This window comes from Neovison vison, chromosome 1, assembly GCF_020171115.1.
Source record: "Neovison vison isolate M4711 chromosome 1, ASM_NN_V1, whole genome shotgun sequence".
In the NCBI taxonomy this organism is placed as follows: Eukaryota; Metazoa; Chordata; class Mammalia; order Carnivora; family Mustelidae; genus Neogale; species Neogale vison.
Genome location: NC_058091.1, coordinates 86,519,783 through 86,541,987, shown reverse-complemented (window position 1 = coordinate 86,541,987; position 22,205 = coordinate 86,519,783). Strand labels below are relative to the sequence as shown.

At 38.7% G+C, this 22,205-nt stretch overlaps 1 protein-coding gene across 4 annotated transcripts in view; it reads left to right on the top strand.

Moving 5' to 3' along the window:
* KIF6 (kinesin family member 6) overlaps positions 1-22,205 on the top strand; it is a 472,725-nt gene that overhangs the window by 24,690 nt on the left and 425,830 nt on the right. The window contains exon 1 of one of the 4 annotated variants that reach the window (XM_044250486.1): positions 17,856-18,083. The exons of the other annotated variants lie outside the window; for them this stretch is intronic. Coding sequence (XP_044106421.1) covers positions 18,037-18,083 — 47 coding nt within the window. The 5' untranslated portion in view covers positions 17,856-18,036. Of the gene's footprint in view, positions 1-17,855; positions 18,084-22,205 lie in introns of those variants that run through there. 4 annotated transcript variants of the gene reach the window in all.

Here is a 22,205-nt window from a genome sequence, read left to right as displayed (position 1 = left end):
CTTAGCAGAATTTCTGTCATTCTCAGTGAATGTGGCCATTCCTATGCCTGGCCAGGTGTTTTTGGTCAGATTTTTAACATAATTCTGGCTAAATAACATGAACAGACTTACTTATTGTCATTTGATAACAGCGAGAATACACTTGATTTTATGTGGAACTTTGCCAACTTTATAGTACTTGCACACACATGAACTCACACAGTTTTTACCTCAACCCCATAGGTAGGCAGGTCTTACTTTTCCCCTTTTAGGTAAGAAAACTAGGGCTCTGAGTGAGCTGACTTCCGTGGGGTGACACAGTAGTTAGGTTGTGGAACTGAGACTAGAATAGGTCTTTCTATTCTATAGGAGATCAAAGGACTCCACATTGCTCTATCACACAGCAGTGTTTGTGTATTTCATTGCATTTCAGTGAGATTACCCTTCTAAATTCACCAGTGAGGTTGGTGTCACCAAATCAGTGGGCAGCTTTCAGTCCTCATCCTGGTTGACTTTCAGGAGCATTCAGCAGTGTTAGCTTTTCTCTCCTGGCCATTGTAAACAGATACAACTGAGGTGTTGGCTTTGTCTTGATCAGTGCCCGGGGGTGGGGGTTTGGCAGGTGTGGGAAGTGAAACGCAACTTCTCTTTCAGTTCCCTCCTGTATTTGTTCTTCCTGTGCATTAGAATCAATGATCTCTGTGGTCCTGTAACCACTGTGCCTTTTTCCCATGCTCTTTCAAATGTTCATGTCCTCCAGATGACTTTTCTTCCCTTTGTCCATAAAATGTCTTCATTCAGTGTGGCTGTTCTTTGAGGAAAAGAACTAGATTGGATAAATTAACCATTATTTATCACTCATTCAGCTAACATTTTCTGAGCGCTGGGTATATATAAGGCACTGAAAGTAAGTCTTAACTTTCTTAGAGGAATTTTTGTTATATGAAAAGATCCTTGTTTACCAAAATCAGACCAGGACTGATAGCATTTCAGGCATGAAGATACACTGAAATGAGAGATGTTAAGCTGTGTGTTGGAAGATGTTTTGATCAAGTGTCGAATTAGGTCATTGCCAGGCCCGTCATTCTCACAGATTATGATAAGGGGAAAACTGTCTCACTATAGTTTCCAGCAGGGCAGTTGTGACCCTGTAATGTGGTCTCTGGCAGCCATGGCCAATGGGACCAGAGCAAGGAATCCGAGCCAAGGGCAGCAATGCAAAGGCTGCCAATGACTTTGGAGATCTAGGGCTAAAAGTGTTACCCAAATAGAAATGGGCTGGGACTGGTTGGGTGTCACTCTTGGCGGAATATGAACTACACAGATCTGGACAAAGCAGACCACTGGAGCAGGAGCTGGAAGAGTGAGGGTAGAGAATGAAAGTCTGAAGGGGTCATCATGGACTACACAGCGGTGACAGTTAGGAATTGTCATAGCCTCTGCTAGTTCATAACTGGTGCACAAGATAAAGGTCCTAAGTGTACAAGAGGCCTGGAGGAAATCCCTGTTTCTACATTTCCTCATGCTCTTGCAGTTACCTTGCTTCTCTTGGTCTTTGTTCATTCTGACCAAATGCATTTCATTAAATCAAGGTCTATTTTATAAGTAGACTTGATCTACTTTGTTTATACCTGATGTTAGCCTCAATACAGATGTAGAAATTATTTTTATTCCTACTTTTGTTGAGACGTGACTGACAGAATTAAAAGTATATATGTAGATTGTTAAACATTCTGTTTTTTAAAAAATTACTTTTTGAGTATACTGAATGTTCAAAAGCAACCTAATGGTTGTAAAAATCATGTTTAATACTTGAATCTGAGCAGTTGGAGTCCAGTTTTCTGGTGTGAAATGCAAAGCCTATCTTCTTCTCTAGTTACTGCATGTGTCATTTCTATGCTCAGAACACTTCAGTGGCTCCTTGTTTTATTCAGAGAAAAAGCCCAGCTCTTTATGATGGCCTAGAACCAGTTCCAGCTTTATGGACCTTGGCTTTGCAGCCACTCAGGGTCCTATACTGAAAAGGGCCCCATGCCTGGTTTCGTCCTCTGCTATTGACATCTTGGAATTCCTAATAAGTTTATATTTGAATTTGCATTTTGTAAGTGAAGTCCAATGGGACAGAGGAGCATTTTCTTTTTTTTTTTTTTTTTTTTAAAGATTTTATTTATTTATTTGTCAGAGACAGAGGGAGAGAAAGCGAGCGAGCACAGGCAGACAAAGAGGCAGGCAGAGGCAGAGGGAGAAGCAGGCTCCCTGCCGAGCAAGGAGCCCGATGTGGGACTCGATCCCAGGACCCTGGGATCATGACCTGAGCCGAAGGCAGCTGCTTAACCAACTGAGCCACCCAGGCATCCCTGGACAGAGGAGCATTTTCTTGAAGAGCAGAGATTCCCTGTAGCAGCAGGCTGCACGTGTGCTTGGGGTTCAGCTAGCAGCTGACATGCACACAGCTTTGGGCACAGTAGGCAGCACCCACTCAGTAGCATTTGGCCAGCTGCACATGTCAGAGCAGTCCAGGTTGCCGCACATCCCTGAGGGCATGGGCATGCTGGGGCATGGTTCTAGATGCAGAGTGTGACCACTGTAACATCAACAGAAGGGCATCTCGGCCCTGCAAGACAATAGGGAGCTAAGGACCTGAAAGATGGTGAACATTAAAAAAAAAAAGCAGGGGCTTCTTAAGGGGGCAACACCATGACAGCCATGGGAGGCTGGCTGCCCTATGTGTTCCCAGAGCTGGTCCTGACAGTGTGTGATATTTTAACTCTTAGTCTTGGGCACTGGAACAGAACTGCTAGCACTCAGGGTGCAGACTTGATCAGTAAGCTATGACAAAATAAAAGGGGACTTAGGAACATTGCAATAAAGCATATCAAAGAGTTAGAATTCCTCAAAGAGGTCAGAATTTCCCATTTTGAAAACATTGCAGGTAAAGCACATATCCCCAGGCTTAGAAACAGAAATTAAATTTAAGATCATGCAACAGAAAAGGATACTCTTTGTATAAGAAGCTTCAGATGAACCAGTTACTGATATTTTAAAATGAAAATTTTAGGAGATAATTTTAAAATTAAATTTTTCCTGATAATCATAGATAGAGCGATAAAACTCATAAATAGGTGTCTTGGGTTCTGCACAAATTATGAAGCCACTTCCAGTTTCTTGTTCCATCTCCATGAGTGACAGGAGATGTCAGAGCAAAGATTAAAATGCATTGGGTATAATTGCATTTAAAATTACATCCAAACGACATGAAACTGATTTGTATGAAGAGTTCAATCTTTTTAGAGAAATTATTTTGTAAGATTCATCAGCTTAGTGGTACTAAAATTTGTATTTTGAAGTAATTTATAAGAAATTTATTTCAATGTTGTCGTAACCTATAAAATACTCATAATAGCTCCAGTAACAGTTGGATCAGCAGAAAGATCTTTCTCATAAGTAAAGACTGTCAAAAACTATTTGTATATTACATCCCCATGACTTACTTATTTTATAACTGGAAGTTTGTACCTTTTGACCCCCTCTGCCCACTGTGGTAACTATAGTTAACAATACTGTATTTTATATTTAAGTAAAAGTTGCTAATAGATCCAAAAGTTTTCATCACAAGAAAAATAATTTTTGAAAAAAAAAACCTATTTATGATCTTGCATTTGCTGACAGCTTTCAGTTATATCAATTGAAAATGATGTGAAAGATATAAATTTTGATAATCTAATAAACGAATATGTAGTAAAAGCAAGCCAAGAAAATTATATGGTCAATCAAGACATATTAATAAAATATTTATAAATTATTGTATAGATAATATATGTAAACATTAAATAATAAAGTTTTATATGTATAAAATTATAATTCCAATTTATTGGACATTTGAAAGTTTATCATTGTGCAATATAATACCGTTATGCCTTGAATTAGAAGTAATCCCTATATTATAAATACTAAAGTATCTTTAAGGAAAACACTTTATATTCTAATTACTCTGACAGCACTTTTTCTCATTTTGAATAAAGGGGATATGCTTTTTCATCATTCACTGGGACTTGCAAATACTGCAATTAGCCCTACCAAAAATGGTCTTCAAGATCTGCTTCCCCTTTGTAAACAAAGGGGACTTACCTTAAAACTTTTTTCTTATATTCTCCCATTTGCTCACTCACTATGCTTCAGGTTTTAACGCTCGAGGAATCTCAATGGGAAGGCTGCAAGCTTTTTCCCATTGAGGATGATATTTGCTGTGGGTCTTTCATAGATAGATTTGATGAGGTTCAGGAATGTTCCCTCTATCCCTATACTTTGAAGCGTTTTAATCAGGAACGGATGTTGGATTTTGTCAAATGCTTTTTCTGCATCAATTGAGAGGACCATGTGGTTCTTCTCTCTTCTCCTATTAATTTGTTGTATCACATTGATTGATTTACGAATGTTGAACCATCCTTGTAGCCCAGGGATGAATCCCACCTGATCATGGTGGATAATCTTTTTAATGTGTTGTTGGATCCTGTTGGCTAGGATCTTGTTGAGAATCTTAGCATCCGTATTCATCAGTGATATTGGTCTGAAATTCTCCTTTTTGGTATGGTCCTTGCCTGGTTTGGGGATCAGGGTAATGCTGGCTTCATAGAAAGAGTCAGGAAGTTTTCCTTCTGCTTCAATTTTTTGAAACAGCTTCAGGAGAATAGGTGTTATTTCTTCTTGGAAGGTTTGGTAGAATTCCCCAGGCAATCCGTCAGGTCCTGGGCTCTTGTTTTTTGGGAGATTTTTGATCACTGCTTCAATCTCGTTATTAGATATCGGTCTATTCAGGTTGTCGATTTCTTCCTGGTTCAATTTTGGTAGTTTATATTTTTCCAGGAATGCATCCATTTCATCTAGGTTGCTAAGCTTATTGGCATATAACTGTTCGTAATAACTTCTGATGATTGTTTCTACTTCCTTGGCGTTAGTTGTGATCTCTCCCTTTTCATTCATAATTTTATGAATTTGGGATTTCTCTCTTTTCTTTCGGATTAGTGTAGCCAGTGGCTTATCGATCTTATTGATTCTTTCAAAAAACCAGCTTCTAGTTTCATTGATACGTTCTACTGTATCTCTGGTTTCTCCCTCATTGATCTCAGCTCTAATCTTGATGATTTCCCTTCTTATGTGTGGAGTTGGTTTGATTTGTTGTTGATCCTCCAGTTCTGTAAGGTGTAGAGACAGCTGGTGTGTTCTGGATTTTTCAATTTTTTTGAGCAAGGCTTGGATGGCTATATATTTTCCCCTTAGGACCGCCTTTGCTATATCCCATAGGTTTTGGACCGAAGTGTCTTCATTCTCATTGGTTTCCATGAATTGTTTCAGTTCTTCTTTGATCTCCTGGTTGATCCAAGCATTCTTAAGCAAGGTGGTCTTTAGCTTCCAGGTGTTTGAGTTCCTTCGGAACTTTTCCTTGTGATTGAGCTCCACTTTCAAAGCATTGTGATCTGAGAATATGCAGGGAATAATCTCAGTCTTTTGGTATCGGTTGAGTCCTGATTTGTGACCCAGTATGTGGTCTATTCTGGAGAAGGTTCCATGTGCACTTGAGAAGAATGAGTATTCTGCTGTTTTAGGGTGGAATGTTCTGTATATATCTATGAGGTCCATCTGGTCCAATGTGTCATTCAATGCTCTTGTTTCTTTATTGATTTTCTGCTTCGATGATCTGTCTAATTCTGAAAGAGGTGTGTTAAGATCTCCTACGATTAGTGTATTCATATCAATATGACTCTTTATCTTGATTAACAGTTTTCTTAAGTAATCTTCAGCCTCAGGTAGGGCTTTTGCCCTGGCTGGTTTTTTTTTTTCCTACCTGGAATGTTCTTCCCCCAGATACTCACATAGTTCATACTGTCACCTCTTTAAAGTTTTTGCTCAAATGTCAGCTTCTTTTTTTTTTTTTTTTAAAGATTTTATTTATTTATTTGACAGGGAGAGATCACAAGCAGGCAGAGAGGCAGGCAGAGAGAGAGGAGAAAGCAGGCTCCCTGCTGAGCAGAGAGCCAGGTACGGGGGCTCAATCCCAGGACTCTGAGTTCATGACCTGAGCCGAAGGCAGCGACTTAACCCACTGAGCCACCCAGGCACCCCTCAAATGTCAAGCTTCTTAATGAGGCACACCCTGATCACCCTAGTTAAAACTGTATCCCTTTCCTCTCCCTGACTACCATAGACCTCGTATCTTACTCTGCATTTTTCTTTTTCTCTGTAGAACTTATCACCTTCTGACATATAATTGCCTACATATTTTGTCTGTTGTACATTATCTGTCTGCTCTGCTAGAATGTCAGAATTAGTATGTAGGATTTTTGTTCTGTTTGCTGATGACTCCCAAGAACCAATAATGATAGAAACCCAGTGAGTATTTGTGGAATGAAGTCTGAAACCGTTAGATAAACGTGTAGTCACTGTACAAACCAAAATTATTCATATAACTGCAGTGTGTTTGCCTTTGTTGTACATAGGCAAATCAGATTCTTGATTCCTCAAATTGTTTACAGCTAATGCTTTTGTATTTCTATCTACTTTAATTAATGAAAATTCCCATTATAGGACCATATACTCAATGCATGCTAATTAAATTGTGCTGTTCATATAATTGTAGCCATAAAAGGCTTTCAGAACACTAAAAACTTTGTTATAAAAGCTTAAACAGTTGAAATAAAAAGAAAACCCCAGTGGCTGAATTCTTTATTTGCTTGTTAAGAATATTTATCCCCTATGAGACCCTGTTTAGCCTCAATCTAAATGATAATAGAAGTACAGTATGTTTTCACTTAGGAGTATCTGTATTTTCATTCTTAATTTAGGTGAATAGGCAATTGCGTCAGGAATTATTCTTATTCGGAGATAAAATATTCTTCACCCATAGCTCTGCAGAAATTCATTTACTAGCTTGTGTGCACTTGCGAGCACGAGAATCTTTGGAAAATCAATATTCCTTTTACTTCTGATTTAATTTTGGTTTATCATGAGAACACCTATTTTTTTTTTCTCACTGAGATGAAATCAGGGTTATTAAACTAGGAAGAATCTTTTTTTTTTTTTTTTTTAAATAACAAGCTTGTGCTGCTTGCTACTTTAAAAAAAATGGAATAGCTTCTTTAATGGGAGAAATTGTTATTGAAAGTTGCTGGGCTATCTGTATGTTTCTGGGAGAGGGAGTATTTATATCAGGACAATAAAATTTTGAATTTTCAAGGAAGCCACCAGAATAATGAAACACTTAAGTAACATATCAAAACTATTTTCTAAATGCTGATATGACATAAAATCTTGATTAGCTTCTTTAAATGTAATTAGAAGGTGAAAATCATGATGATAGCTTCATATCTGTATCAGATAAAGGCATGGCTCCAAAGATTTCTAATTTCCATATGATATTCATATATGAGCAATAAGAATTAAAATTTTATGGTACTAAGAAGATCCTAAGATGGATACTACAAAGTTGTTGATTCTGTAGTTTCCTGATCTATTTTTATCTTCAATATCATTGAACCATGGAAAAAATGATCAGTATAATGTTAGTCTCCAGAACTTTCTCAATGACAAGACATAGAAACCTACCTCAAATCCTAGAGAAAGAATTTACTGGCTTATGTTAGTAGGAAGTCAAGAAATGTGTTGACTCCAAAAAAAAAAAAAAAAAGAAAAAAAAAAAAAAAGAAATGTGTTGACTCCAGACTCAGCTTCTTCCAGGTGGCCAGCAGCTCCAAATTTACAGGCTTGTAGAACCCCAACCCTCAAAACAGGACATTTACCTTTCTTAATAGCTTCAGTAGGATGATCATGTGAGGTTCTCTATTTGCATGGCCATCCCCAAACAAATCACTATCATTAGAGGGTGGGGTACTCTCTTTACCTAGATTTCCCCAACCTGAGTGATAGCCCTACCCAATACCACTTGGAGGTGGGAAGAGGTTCTGCCAAAGGACAGGTTATTTATTAGCAATGCCAGAAGAAAGGGGCATAAGAAGATAAGCTAGACAGATCGGTCTCTGCCTTGAATCTATAGGCAAAGTTAAAACAAACAAACGAACAAAAACAAATAAATAAGAAGATACCTAGGATATATTTAAAGCTTGAGGACATTCAGGGGTGACTATAGAAAATGAAGACCAAGAGCAGGGCTCATTCACATTTTGGCTGTGTCCTTTTATGGTATCAAACAATTAGCTCATTTGTCTAATAAGGGGAGGTTACGCATGTGTCTATGTTCAGGACTGGTTGTAGTTTCACTAGATAAAGAAGAACTAACATGCATATTAGGTTTCTACTAGGTGTTAGGCCATACACACTTTGCAGTATTTTACACACATAGGTATACATTCTAGTTGAAACAATGAGACATTGATTCATCTGTGAGTAAGGAAAACTTAATAGTGGTTTAAAGATATGAGCATTTATTATTTCACATAAAAGAAACCTATATATAGGCATTCCAAGGCTGTATTGGAAACTCCATAACCACCAGGGACCCAGGCACCCTCTCTCATGTCCCACCGTCCTCATTTTATACCACCTCATTGCACAAGATGGCTGCTTGTACTCCAGGGCAAAGATGTTCCTTGTAGGCAGCAGAAAGGAGAGAGGAGAAGAAAATTGCAGCCACTCCTTTTTAAAGAGAATTACTGGCAGTCCCATACAACTTTCCACTTGGATCTCATTAGCCGTAACTTAGTCACATGGCCATACCACCCAGCAAGTGGCGGGGTGGGGGGGGATGTAATTCCTATAGTTAGCCATGTGCCCAGCTAAAGTCTGGGGTTTGGCTACTAAGAAAGAAGGGCAGATGACCATTGGGAGGCAACCAGGAGTCTCTGCCTCATACTTTATCTCCTAAGATGTACAGCAAACATTGGTTGTGGAGCTGGAAGACCATGTGGTCCAACTTTGGAAAAGTCTTACTATCTCTGGATTTGAACTACTTTGGTATCCTTAAGAGCTCCCTTCCTTCTCTTACATAAGGCCTCAGACATGCTATAAAGAGGCTTTTGGTGGATCTTCACAGAGCCCTGGTATGAACTGACTTTCCAGGGGCCTCTGTGCCTTTGAACTCAGGGAGTGTGGCTCTACACTAAGACTGCATGTGACCACTGCTTTCTCAGATGCCATCTGTTACTACCACCATTCTTCCCTAAATGAATCGGAGGGTGAGAGTTTATGATAGTCCTCTTGCTGCTGAGAGGGTACCTCATTTCTGTCCTAACTAGCTGGTGCTTTGTTGTGTCATTTTTGAAAGTGAGACTTCTATATATTAAGTACAGCAAACTCTTCTCTCATGAAAAGAAATTATTGAGTATAACTCTTCTGTTTCACCTCACATATTGCAAATCCTTTAAGGAACAGTAAGAGTACAATAAGGTTGTATTTTAAGTAGCCTCGAGTAAATTTATTAAAGTGTGGATGTGGTAAAAATATTTCCCCTTAGAGATTACTTGACAAAATAATGAACAGAGGTTCGGAAATATCTCAGTGATATAGCCATTATTCTTCTTTGTTAGACATACAAAAACACATAGCATATTTTATTTGAACCATAAACATGTTCAAATGTGGTTAAGGCTGCACTGTGATGAGTCATATATCACAATTTTATATTGAAAAAGTTGTGTGACAATTTACCTGATATTTTCAGCCTCTCTAAGATTAGAAGTACAGACAAGAAAGCAAATGTGAAACTTCCTCTATAAAATTCTTGCAGAGCATAATTCTGAGTGACCTATTCCAGTGACTTTACAACAAACCAAAGTATAATGTTGTCTCCTTACGGCCATCATGTTATGAAAAGAATGGCAATGGTTACTTTGGGGAAATTAGGTGGTTTCAAAAACAACCGAGCATAGAGAGGCTTAGTTTTAAGTTTGACTTTCTCTTAACTAAATTTATCATATAGGCCTTTGTCTCTAGTCAGCCTCTTTCAGAAGCTTGTCTCCCAGTTCATATGCAGCTAGGGTTGCCAGATACAGCAAATGAAGATACAGGATGACCCCATTAAACTTAAATTTCAGATAAGCAACAAATACAGTTTTAGTATAGATATGTCTCAAATGTCTCATGGGTCATACTTATGCTAAAAAATTAATTTGTTGTTTGTCTAAAATTCAAATCTAATGGGGCATCCCCTATTTGAACTGGAAACCCTACTTACAGCCCTTATCGCTGTGATGTTGTCATGTATTTTCTTCGTTGGAGTTCACATCTCCATCAGTGTCCTGACCTATGCTGACAACCTTCTGTCCCTATATCTTCTTCTGCCTGCGGCCATTTCCATCCAGATGGCTTCTCTTCTTCCTTTGTTGCTTTACCAGCTTAATGCAGTCATTCATCCATCCACCCCTCCTCCTGACCCCTCCCCAGAATGACATGGTATTGTCTTTGCTCGACAACCCCAGGTTATTTGAGTCACCTCTACCCTGTGCTCCATTTTCGTCAATCACGGCCATCCATTCTTCCTTCGCAGTCTGTTTTTCCTTCCCTTTTTCCTGGCCTTTCCCTCTGCCTCTCTCTCTTTCTCTTTCCAAGTGCCCTCATCTGTTCATTCCCCACGCTGCCTGCAGTTTAGGTCCTTGTCTGCAACTTTTCTAGTTGGCCTCTAGCTCTAGTCTCTCCCTACCCCCAGTCATTCTGAAACTGGGGTTCACATTCTAAACTATTGTACCAATTTTATTCCTTCCCAGCTAAAAGCCTTCGGTGACTTACTGTGGTCCACAGAATGAAACTCAAGCTCCTTATTTGAGGCCTCCCACAAAAGACTTTTCCCAATTGACTTCTGCTGATTTCTCTAGTCTTGGTTGCATCAGTACCTTTGATCAGTGTTTATCCCCTGTTTAGATTCACTTGCCCTTTCACCATAATATAATATTGGAAACTCCCTTAGAAATGTTTCAAATTATGTAATACTTTGGCATATAGACTATTTAAAAAAAATTTTTAAAGATATATATTTCAGAGAGAGAGAGAGAGAGAGAGCGCATAAGCAGGGAGGTGGCAGGCAGAGGGAGAAGCAGGCTCCCCAGTGAGCAGGGAACCTGATGTGGAACTCGGGATGACCTGAGCCAAAGGCAGCCTCTTAACTGACCGAGCCACCCAGGCATCCCAGGCATATAGATTAAAAGGAAGTAATATCTCAGTTTTATGTTACTGTATTAGTAAGTGTTACCTTATAAATTTTATTCCTAATAAAAATTTAATACTATCCAAATTGTGTAAATACAAAGAAATATTTTGACTTTTCCTCATTTACCAAATGACACATCCTTTCTTGTGGTTTGAATTAATTAAATAAGAAAAATGTAACTTACTAACATTTAAAATGGCTCCTTGCATTCTGTTTGACTTTGTGACCAAACGCATATAGAAATGTGTATTATTAAACTATGTAGCAGCAGCATTTCATGACCTGATATTTAATTCTTAACATTTTGCTCTTAAAAACAAACTTTTCTGTAATTTCAAAAATTTCATACCTTGCTTACAGTATATTTCTCAGTGATAAGAAAGTAGGTATCAAGTTGCCATTTCCAAGCATTTTCTATAGGTCATATATTTCAGAATTAGATCATCTTTATTCATGGGAAATAAAAAGCTCAGCTATGTAGTCATCTGCTTTCTCCTCATGACTCCATTTGCCCAGTTGTAGGAGCCCCAGGATCTGGAGAATATATCTTTCAGACATGGGTTTGGCTTTGTTATAAGATACTGTCATAGTTCTTGTAAGTCTACAGCTAGTTCCCATGATATTTCTTTTCTCATTCTTTCTCCGGAGGCATAATAAGCTGAGTAAATAATGAGTGTCTGGTCCCTGGTCTATAGTAAAATGAAAATAAGGTTGTATTAATCTTGAACTGCAGTCTGGCTGAGTTTATATCAAGATTGGTACTGATCGGCATGCTGTAGTGAATTACAGTTAATGTGTATTTGTAGATGTGAAGGATTAAAATCATCAGAGAGTTTCAGTACATAGAAGTGCTTGAGCTGGATCTCTTCTTTTGTCTCTCCAGATCTCCTGTCTTGCCCTTTCTACTTGGTCTCACCCCAATTTGGGGCCTGTGGGGGTTCATCAACCTGCTTACTGCCCTCCAGCTTCTGAGTGGTTTCAGCCAATGGAAAGGTCCAGGAGGTGATAAGAGGGGAAGGGACAGTGAGGCCAAACATTTTTCCTTCCTGCTTTCTTCTCTGCAGGCTCACTTTGGATTGGCTCTTCTTTTCAGATGAAAATCAATTACTTCTGAAGGCAGCCTACTTTCTGTAACTGTCTCTTCTTCTGGATTCCAGAATCTTTCTTTCTCCTTGTACCTGAAAGCCTAGAGGTGATATCAGACCCATCACTACCAGCCCTGGATTTCACACTCTTCCCTGTGTCCCACAGTTTTGTAAAAACAGTCCCTTAGTGAATGGAGTGTGCCATGGATTTCCTGTTGGGATCTCACTGATACAGTGACTTACATGGTGAAACTAATTTAATCCCTTCATCTGTACCATGAAATAAGCACAAACATTATCCTTATTCTAGAGGAAGGGAGAGTGACGCACAGAAACACTAAATGCCCTGCAAAGATCACAGGGTTAATATGTGACAGAGCCAGGATTAAAGCCTGGATCCAGGCTACACCATCTTAACCATTACTCTGTACCCAGCTATGATAATATGAACAACAGTGATTTCATCATTGTTTTGGGAATATTCACAATAACAAAATATATTAACATTACCTATGTTGATGACATGTATGGATTGATCAAATTATCGCTAGTGCTCTCTCCCCACGTAGAACTTTCATCTGAATACTTCAAAAGAGAGTGATTTTTTTTTTCTCTGTTATCCAGGAAAGATTGAAAGAATGATATTCTTTGATGTTAAGAAATAAGAAGTTCAAATTTTACTTATTATCCTCAGCCCTATTCAAAAAATTCTTCACCCATAACTAAGTATTCTTTTTAAAATATGAACTCATCAAAGGCTCAAATTTAGCTTTTTTCTCTTCTTAAGAGCCTGACATTAGGAGTTAGTATTCCTTTCTCACAATGACCTAGTTTTTTTACATAATTTTGGTCCTGCCAGTTCATTCCCAAAGCTGACGTAGCCATCATTCTGTTGTCTGCTTTGTGTTGGGTATGTGTCTTCTTCTGCCCTACCCCCCACAGTCCCCACACATTATTCATTGTTCATTGTCCTCCATCTTCTTCTGGGGTGGAACCTGTCACATTTTCCGTCCCCTTGGGCTTGTGTTGTACTGCTATTGAATGCAGCTGCACTATGTTGATTCTGGACTCTGGATATCCTCGGTTGCTACACTGTGCTGCTCCTGGCCTGACTTATTTGGCAGTTAACATTTTTTCCAACACAGCAGCTTCCTAAAGTGTAGCTTCGTTTCTTCATGCTAAAATAGTGAGAATAAAGAAACAGCTCTCTTGCAGTCCCTTTGGGATCCTTGGATCATTAAAACTTCACAGGATGATCGCCTATAATTACACTGGTCTCGGGTATATGCAAACTTGAAAATGCAGTTGGTGTTTAGCAGCTTGGAGAAGAAAAACATACATTTGTGTTTCAGGTGTTCTTGTTAAAAATAGTGCATTTGAATGAGTGGCTGTTTATAGTCTGGGTTTTGGGTGGTTATTCTGTAGCGAAGGTCCTGTTCTTGACAAATTTGCTTCCCAGTCATTTTTTCTAACGTGGGCGGTTGGGTCATGGGAGAAGGCCAGAGTTTCTTGGCAGTTCTCTCTTCTTGTTGCCTGGAACCCCATTATTACCATGGGCTTCAACTGCCAAACTCGGGAATTTGATCAGAAATTCAAATCTGTGAGTACAAGCAATCATTTATATTCTCTCAAACTACTTAACTTGGTGTTGTATTTAAGATTTATTCTGAAATACACTGTAGCTTTAAGGCTGTAAGAGAAAGCTGCATATTGCAAAGGTTCTGTTTCACCACGTGATTGGTATAGATAGCACCTTTTTGGTCAAATGCTTTTGCCTGATAAAGGTATATATTTTTAAAATTTTTTTTATTTAAATTCAATTTAATTAACATATAGTATATTAGTTTCAGGGATAGAATTTAGTGATTCATCAGTTACATATAATACCTAGTGCTCATTACATCATGTACCCTCCTTACTGCCCATCACCCAGTTACCCCATCCCCCCACCCACCTCCCCTCCCACAGCCCTCAGTTTTTTTCCTATAGTCAGGAGTTTTTTATGATATATCTCAAGTGGATTTTCAAAGATTTCCTCAAATAGGGAAATTCTGAGGTAAATTTCCAGAAAAAAAGATCTATGTGGTGGTGTCTTTTCTTTAAAAAAAAAAAAACCAAAAAACATTTTATGTACATTTGAGATCTAGATAGATCTATTAAGCTAAACACCTCACCAAATATGATTTACTCCATTTTCCTGGCAAAGACTTAAGAAGAAAGTGTCATGTTGAGCTATTTGGTTTATTTTCATCAAAAGGCTCTTTCATCTGTCATCCAAATAAGGGATATTTAAATTCAGAGATGTTTTAAAATCCAACCCTCATTCTAAAATAACAAGATTTCAAGAAAACTTGTCATTTAAATCAATTAAAGAAAAATAAACTTTTGCCACAGGGGTTTGCATTGTATTCATTATAAATGTTGATATCTGTGAGTTCAATTAGCAACAGAGGAGGAGTAAGTACAGAGATTGCCCAAATGGACGAAAAGCAAAGGAGTGGAATGTTTTCTAGGGGTTTGGAAAATTGAAGGAGCTGTAGCCATTCAGTCAGTATTAACCGCCATCAGGTGTACCCATTTATGACTTCTGAGCCCCATCTGGGGTTGGATCCATGGCCAAGAAATTCCACTTATCCTTCCGCCTCTTTCCCCATCATATACTTAAAAAAACCCCTTGTCTTGTTAAACCTAATCAGCCAACTACACCATGCCTACACTTAGGCCTCTGATATTGCTACAGAAAAACATCACATTGATTGGTCTCACCATAAACTCATGCCCACACACCTCAAGTAGACACTCAGGGTATGTGAGAGTCCTAATACACTTTCCTGATGTGCTTGCTTTCTCACTCTCTGAAATGACCCTTTCCCAATTTAATTCTTCTCAGGCTCCCTACATTCCTTTCGCTTTTCCTTGCCCTCAGCTGCTTCATACTTCACTGAGTAAACAGACCCAGTGAGACAAGCATTACCTATCTTCCTGCTGCCAAGTCTACCAGCCTGCATCTGTACCCAACTCTATGGCTTCCTTCCTGTTATGGTTGTCAGAACTCCTCTCTCCCTGCCAGAAGCCAGTTCTCCATTTGTATCCTGTGCCCTTCCTCTCCTACCTTCTCAAGCATGCTGCACTTGTAATTTTCTTTTTTGTGCAGCATCATTGATGTTTCGAATCTATGGGATCAGTCTCATCAGTATTTTCTAGTATCTCCTATCTTAAAATTAAAAAGTGCCCTCACTTACCTGTATCCCATCCAGCTTTTTTCCATTTCTGTGCTCCCTGTTCTCAGCAAAACTACCTGAAAAGAGTTATCTGTCCTCTTGTTTCACTTCTTCACTTCCTGTTCATTCTTCGACCCTCTCCAGGTGGGCTTCTGTCTTCTATGCTCTCCTGAAGCTGATCTTGTTAAGGTCATTTGTGACCTCCATGTTGTCAAAAACAATAGCCACATGACTATTCTTGTGTTACTTGATGGTTAAGCAGCATTTGACAGGGCTGACTTCTCCCTTCTCTTTGAAACATTCTTTTACTTTTGGGTTACATAACATCACACCATGGTGGCTGTGGAGGTGTGCCTTTTAGATCTCCCTTCATGAGAATTTCCTACAGGGCAATAGCTATCTGAAGCCTTCAGCTACCATACCCTTACATCCAACACAGTGGAAACACAGTCCAGGCTTCCTTAGAATGTTCCCAGTGAATAACCGAGAACTGGGAGCTTCTTTCACTACATGAGATTCCTCCAATAGATATATTGGATCAGAACGTCCCCATTGGCCAGGCCTGCTCTCTCTTAGAACAGGGCTGTGGTCTAAAGCACTTCATTTGCAGTCCTTCCATCCCTCTGCCTTTCATAGATGTCAAACCTACAAACCCTCTTCACCTACTCCTGACCCCTCCTCCATTATATTTCTCTTGTATGTCTCATCCCACTTTGGTGTCACCTTCCCAGAGGGCTCAAATGGACTCACAAACTATCCTATTCCCTCACCCGCTTGGCAGTTCCTTGTCTTCTCACCTCCTTTTTTCCACCAGCCCGTAACACTGATAGGCTCCATTCCTGGACCAGCTCTGTTCTTCTTCATGCCTTTGGAACCTCATTCATTCCATGCTTTAAATACAATCTTTATGTTACTAGCAAATCTGTATCTCTGGCTCTGATCTTTCCTCCAAACTCTAGACTTCTTTTATACCTAATCATGTTCTGACATCTGTAGTTGTATCTTTAGTGGTCATCTGAAAGGTAACATGATTTAAGGAAGCCTTTTTTTTTTTTTAAGATTTATTTATTTATTAGAGAAAGAGAGAGTTGGGTGGGGGGTGCAGAGGGAGAGAGAAACCCAAGCCAACTCCTTGCACGGAGCTTGATCCCAGGATCCTGAGATCATGACCTGAGCTGAAATCAAGAGTCAGATGCCCAACTGACTGAGCCACCCAGGCACCCCAGGGAAGTCATGATTCTCATCCATATCCATTCTCCTTCAGTAGCCCTTGTCTCAGTAAATGGCGCCAGTCATTCCTGATGCCTCTTTTCTTCTCCCATCAGCAAGTCCTAGCCACTGAACTCGAGTGTCTCCCAGATCAATCCGTTTTTCTTTGTCTTCACAGATGCTGCCCTATGCAGTGTTGCAACAGCCCTCTCTCTTGCCTACTCATAATCCACCCACCCACTCAGTAGGCAGAATGGGCTTTTTAAAAATGTGGATTGGGTCCAGTCATTTCCCTGTTTACAGTACTACAAAGGCTCTTCATTGATCTTTGAACAAAACCCAGATTGCCTTATGTTGTTTACAAAAAAACCCTTCATAATTGGCCTGTTCTGGCCCCCAGATCTATTTCTTCCTTCCCTTTGCTCCAAACACAACGGCCTTCTTTCTGTCCCTAGCATAGGTAAAAGTCATTCTTGCCATCAGACCTGTTATCATCTCATGCCTCGGTGTTCTTCCTCCTCATCACTCAGAGCTCAGCTTAAATCACCTCCTCTGAGAGGCCACCTCTGACCTCTCAACATTAAGTACTGTATCTAGTTGCTTTCTAGTGTGTCACCATATTTTCATTCTCTTCATAGCACTAACACTTCCTTATCCTTTTCTGTTTTACTTACTGTTTCCCCACAACTGGAGCAGAAGCTCCATGAGAACAGGGTCCTTTTCTCTCTTGTTTATTGCTGCATTCCCAGACCTCATTCACCCCATTCAGTGCCTGGTATGTAGTAGGCATTCATAAATGTTGATAGAATGAGAGAATTGACAGAAATTCATTTGTTCACCTCCATGAAAAAAAAATATATATATACATATATATGTGTATATATATATCTTTGTTCTGAAGGGGAGGAGGAGTGAATTTTCTTAATTCTAGTCTTCTGAACTTGAAGCTTTTACAATATTCACCATTCCCCGAAATGTAATTTTCCTTGAATTTATACATAATGCCAATACAGTTAAAATCCCATTATGGTGAATTCCATGGGGGATGCTATTGGCTTTGCTACAGTGGAATTTGTCGCAGAGCCAGAAATTGCATTTCCGGTCCACAGAACTAGGGGTGAAACAGCTGATTCTCTATTTCTCTGAAGAATGGGAAGGGAAAAGCTTGGACTTTGAAAAGGGGAGTGAGTGAGGTGTAGCGAATCTCCTGACTGCCTTGTCCAGGCTCCTGGATATTCTACATGGAACGCTGGCTTTGGGAGTTGTGTGTTTCTTGCTGAGTGATTCGAGGACTGGAAGAAGAGGGGTAGTTGAAGAGAGAACGATGAACAGGCAATTTCCCTTTGGTGACAAAAAGATTCTACGTTCACCTTTTTAAAGTTTCAGCTCAATGGTGTTCTCTCCTACTTTCCGTAGCGTGAACAGCTGCGTAGTCAGGTACTGTGTTTACACATGGGAAGATAAAATGAACAAGGGCCAGGAAATGAAACAAGACAAAACAGAACACAGTGCCTATTTTGAAGTATTTGGTGCTGACAGTTTGTTGTAAACAGAGCCGTGAAGGTTTTTTTGTTTTTGTTTTTAATTGCATTGTCTTCTGAAATGTGGCAACAGCTTTGTTACATTATAAAGATCTTTCTTTCATTGTAATGGTAGTTGTGTTCCAATCAGATCCTCAGATTTCTGCTTTAATGCTCAAATGTTAGGAGCCATATAAATGTTGTTATATAAAAATGTCTTGAGTTACTTTTTAAAGTCGTTTATTAAGAACTTCTCAGATGTGGTAGTTCTACCCTTTCCCTTGCTCTTGTGATAGTTGGTACATGGTGCTTCTTGTACTGTAATTGTGTTCATCTGTCTGTGTCCTGTACGGTGAACCAACATATTAAGGACGAGGGCTGTGTTTTTCTCCTTTGTGCGTTTATCACCTGTACTCTCCGTTCCACTCCCCCTTTCACCTGGTATAATGGTCCCTGCAAGAAAGGGTTTTAAATACATGTTTTTGGATTGGTGGTATCTACTTCTATATTTACCTTAGCCTATTCCTTACATTGCCCATTACTTCTTATCCTGCCCTTGGTAACAAAGCTGCTTGCTTAATGGGCAATTATTTCTAGTCTTTGTCAAGCTATCAAGCAGGGTGGGACATCAGCTTGCCCCCAGCCTGTTTTATTGCCTTTTTCGCCTGTCTTTTAGTTTTTAGAGTAAGGTCTTCTTTGATAGTAAGTCCATCTTATCGGGCGCCTAGGTGGCTCAATCATTAAGTGTCTGCCTTCAGCTCAGGTCATGATCCCAGGGTCCTGGATTGAGTCCCACATCGGGCTCTCGGTTTGCGGGAAGCCTGCTTTTCCATCTCCCACTCCTCCTGTTTGTGTTCCCTCTCTTGCTATGTCTCTCTGTCAAATAAATAAATAAAATCTTAAAAAAAAAGTCCATCTTTTCTTCCTCTACCAAGAAGCATAATCTGCTCCCTAAAAAACACCTGATCCCTTTCCATTCTATGGTTTTACATATGCTTCAGTGGATTTTCTTTTTCTTTCTTTTTTTTCAGTGAATTTTCTGTTGGCGTTGTCTTACTTGTCTTTTTCCCCAGTTATCTATCTAAGTAATACTAAATTGTTTGAAGGCCAGTCTATCAGGCCAGTCAGGCCAGTCATTAAAAACACTACGACCAGTTCAGTGGGAAAATCGACAAATATTAAGATGCTCTGTGTGCTCTCAAGGAACTGATAATGTGCTTGGGGGATTGAAACTAACCGTGCTTGCTTTATTCGTGATGCCAGAACTTGGTGAGATAGACCATTATGTTAGTAATAGCTTTCATGTAAGAAAAGAAACCCTGCCATGTGATGTCTATACAATTCTTGTAAAACTAATCTGAAATCCACAAGCCTGGGTGTCCCAGATGGTATTCCAGAGAGATGGCATGACATGTATGAAAGCCTAAAGGAATTTAAGGAAAAGCTAAAGGATCCAGAAGCTCGTGGGACAATTGATTGTTCTGTTGACTTTTTCTTCCACCCTCCTTGCTCTTCCCTGGTGGTAAGGTAAACATCAGTGAAGTTAATTCCTCCTTAATCCTTCCTTTTAAAATGATGTAAGGTAAGCAACCTAATTGGACTCTCTAAAAGGAACACTGAGATATCATAAATTTGTAAATGTAAATGTAAATTCATACATCAGTACATACAACACTATTTTCCACAAAAGTAGGTACAGTATGAGCCAATTAAATCATGGCTCCCTTTTGTCCTTATCTGTTTTTATAACAGTAGAACTATAACTGTATATACAGACTGATGTTTGGGCCAAGTCTGTCTTTAGAAAGATGTTAGTTGTAAATTTAGCTTGTTACATTATTTCAACATGTGCTTTGTTATTTATTTTTCCTTCTAGAGTGTTGCTGTCATTTGTTTGTTGAACATCAATACACCAGGTTTTTTTTTTTTTTTGGTTTGGTTGTTTTTTTGTGTCCCTGTGGTGAATGTCTGGGAGGAAATATTGCTGCCTGGAAGAGGGGACTAGGGTCCTGTATGATTTATTTCTTCTAATTTTATTCCATTGTAAAAAGTCCAAAATGTTGTATTGTAAAGACTCCAAAACGTTACAGAAACTTGAATAGTTTCAAGTTAATTATTTTGAAATGTAGTTTTTTGCTCATCTTTCAAACTGAACTGTGCCTTGACATGACTGAGGTTTAGGAAAATTTGGCTCCAGTTGGTGAGGAGGGTCTAATATAGGTCTTTGTTGCTGAGTGAAATTCAGTGGTTTGGCTCATGGGAATTTGTGCAAAATTGTTGGTTTGTTTGATTTGGTTCCCTTTGGACTATACCCATGAAGATTTCTTTGGGTTTAGTTTGGTGATCCCCACCCCACACCAAACTCAAAGTGGAAAACAGTGGGAATGTTGAGGTTTATACCTCAAGCTATAACTCATCCTAGAGCTTTACCCAGTTTTGAAAAAAAGAAAAAAGAAAAGCCTGGATTTTAAATCTTTGAGTGAAATATTTATTGAAACTAGACTAAACAATCTGAGAGTTAGTTGGGATCTTAGAGGCCATTTGACCAGACTCTCCACCTGATGCGTGATTCCCAACGATCAATTTCAGATTGTTTAAAGTCTTTTAAGAGCTAATTAACTTCTATGCTGGAGTCCATGTTTGTCCTTTGATTTAAACTTGTTGACATTGTGGTCCAAGTTTGCTATATCTGTATGACTTTTTTCTTTTTAATCTATCAAGAACCAAAAGAGGTGTGTAAAAACTTCCAGATGTGTGCATTTATACTGGTAATTCTGTCAATTTATGTCTTTTATATTTGGAGGTTATATTATTTAGAATTGCTTCATTTTTCTGAGAAGCTTTCCTTTTATCCTATGATGAAAGGAAATTGATGATTTTATCTCTAAGGGTTCTTTATATCCTAAAGTCTATTAAAAAAAAAAACTCATCTAGGCCCATATCAAAAGGCAACAGTACATGTACAGAGTTTTATATAACTGCACTAAAGGGTCTGGGCCAGCATGCAGTAATCAAGCACATTGATAAAATCACAACAAAAGGTGTGACTATTTAACTAAATGGAGTAAATAAAAATATATTTTTCACCTTTTTACCTTTCTATGTTCTTATGTCTCAGTTGTGTCCCTTTATAAATGGCACATGGAGAGGCGCCTGGGTGACTCAGTCAGTTAAGCAACTGACTTTGGCTCAGGTCATGATCTCAAGTCATGCGGTTGAGCTTCATGTCAGGCTCCGCACTCAGCACAGAGTCTCCTTGTCCCTCTTCCCCTCTCCCCACTCATGTTTTCTTTCTCCCACAAATAAGTAAACAAAATCTCAAAAAAAAAGACAAATGAATGACTTTTACTTTGTCACCCAAGTTTTAGTTTGTGATTACTGATATTTGCAGTTGTTTCTATCTATATTTACATTCTATTTTTCTTGTTTTTTTTTTCCTGTTCCCTTTCTTTGTCTCCCTCTTTTTCCTACCTTCTGTTTTGCTAATCAACTTTTCCTTATTCATTTTCTCTACTTCTTATATGGAAATTTTATATTGTCTGTCTTTATTTTTCGTAGTTATCAATAAAAGCTTATAAGCATACTTGACTTTATGAAGTCTAGAATTAATATTTCTCATCTGCTTATCTTTATGATTAACTTTTATCATATTCCCCCCATTTTATCTTAACATTGGTAAATGTTTTAATACTACATTTTTAAAATATGATCCAAACTAGTCCTCATTGTTATTTTATTTAAAAAAATGAATGCTTAAATTTTCCCCATACTTTCCTTTCTTTGCCCAGTGTTGTCTTCTTTTACTTCTTTCTGGCTTCCATTTTGCTTTTCCTGAAGCACACCCTTTGGTAGTTCTTTCAGAAAAGGTCTATAAAGGTTTCACACTTTCAATGTTAATTTTATTGGATTTGCATAGTAGCTGAGTATGGAATTCTTGGTCAATAGTTCTATTTCTCAATATTTTAAAGATAATCATTCCATCACATTTTAACTTCTGCTTTTGAGAAGTCTGTTTAGTCTAATTGGTCTTTTTTAGGCA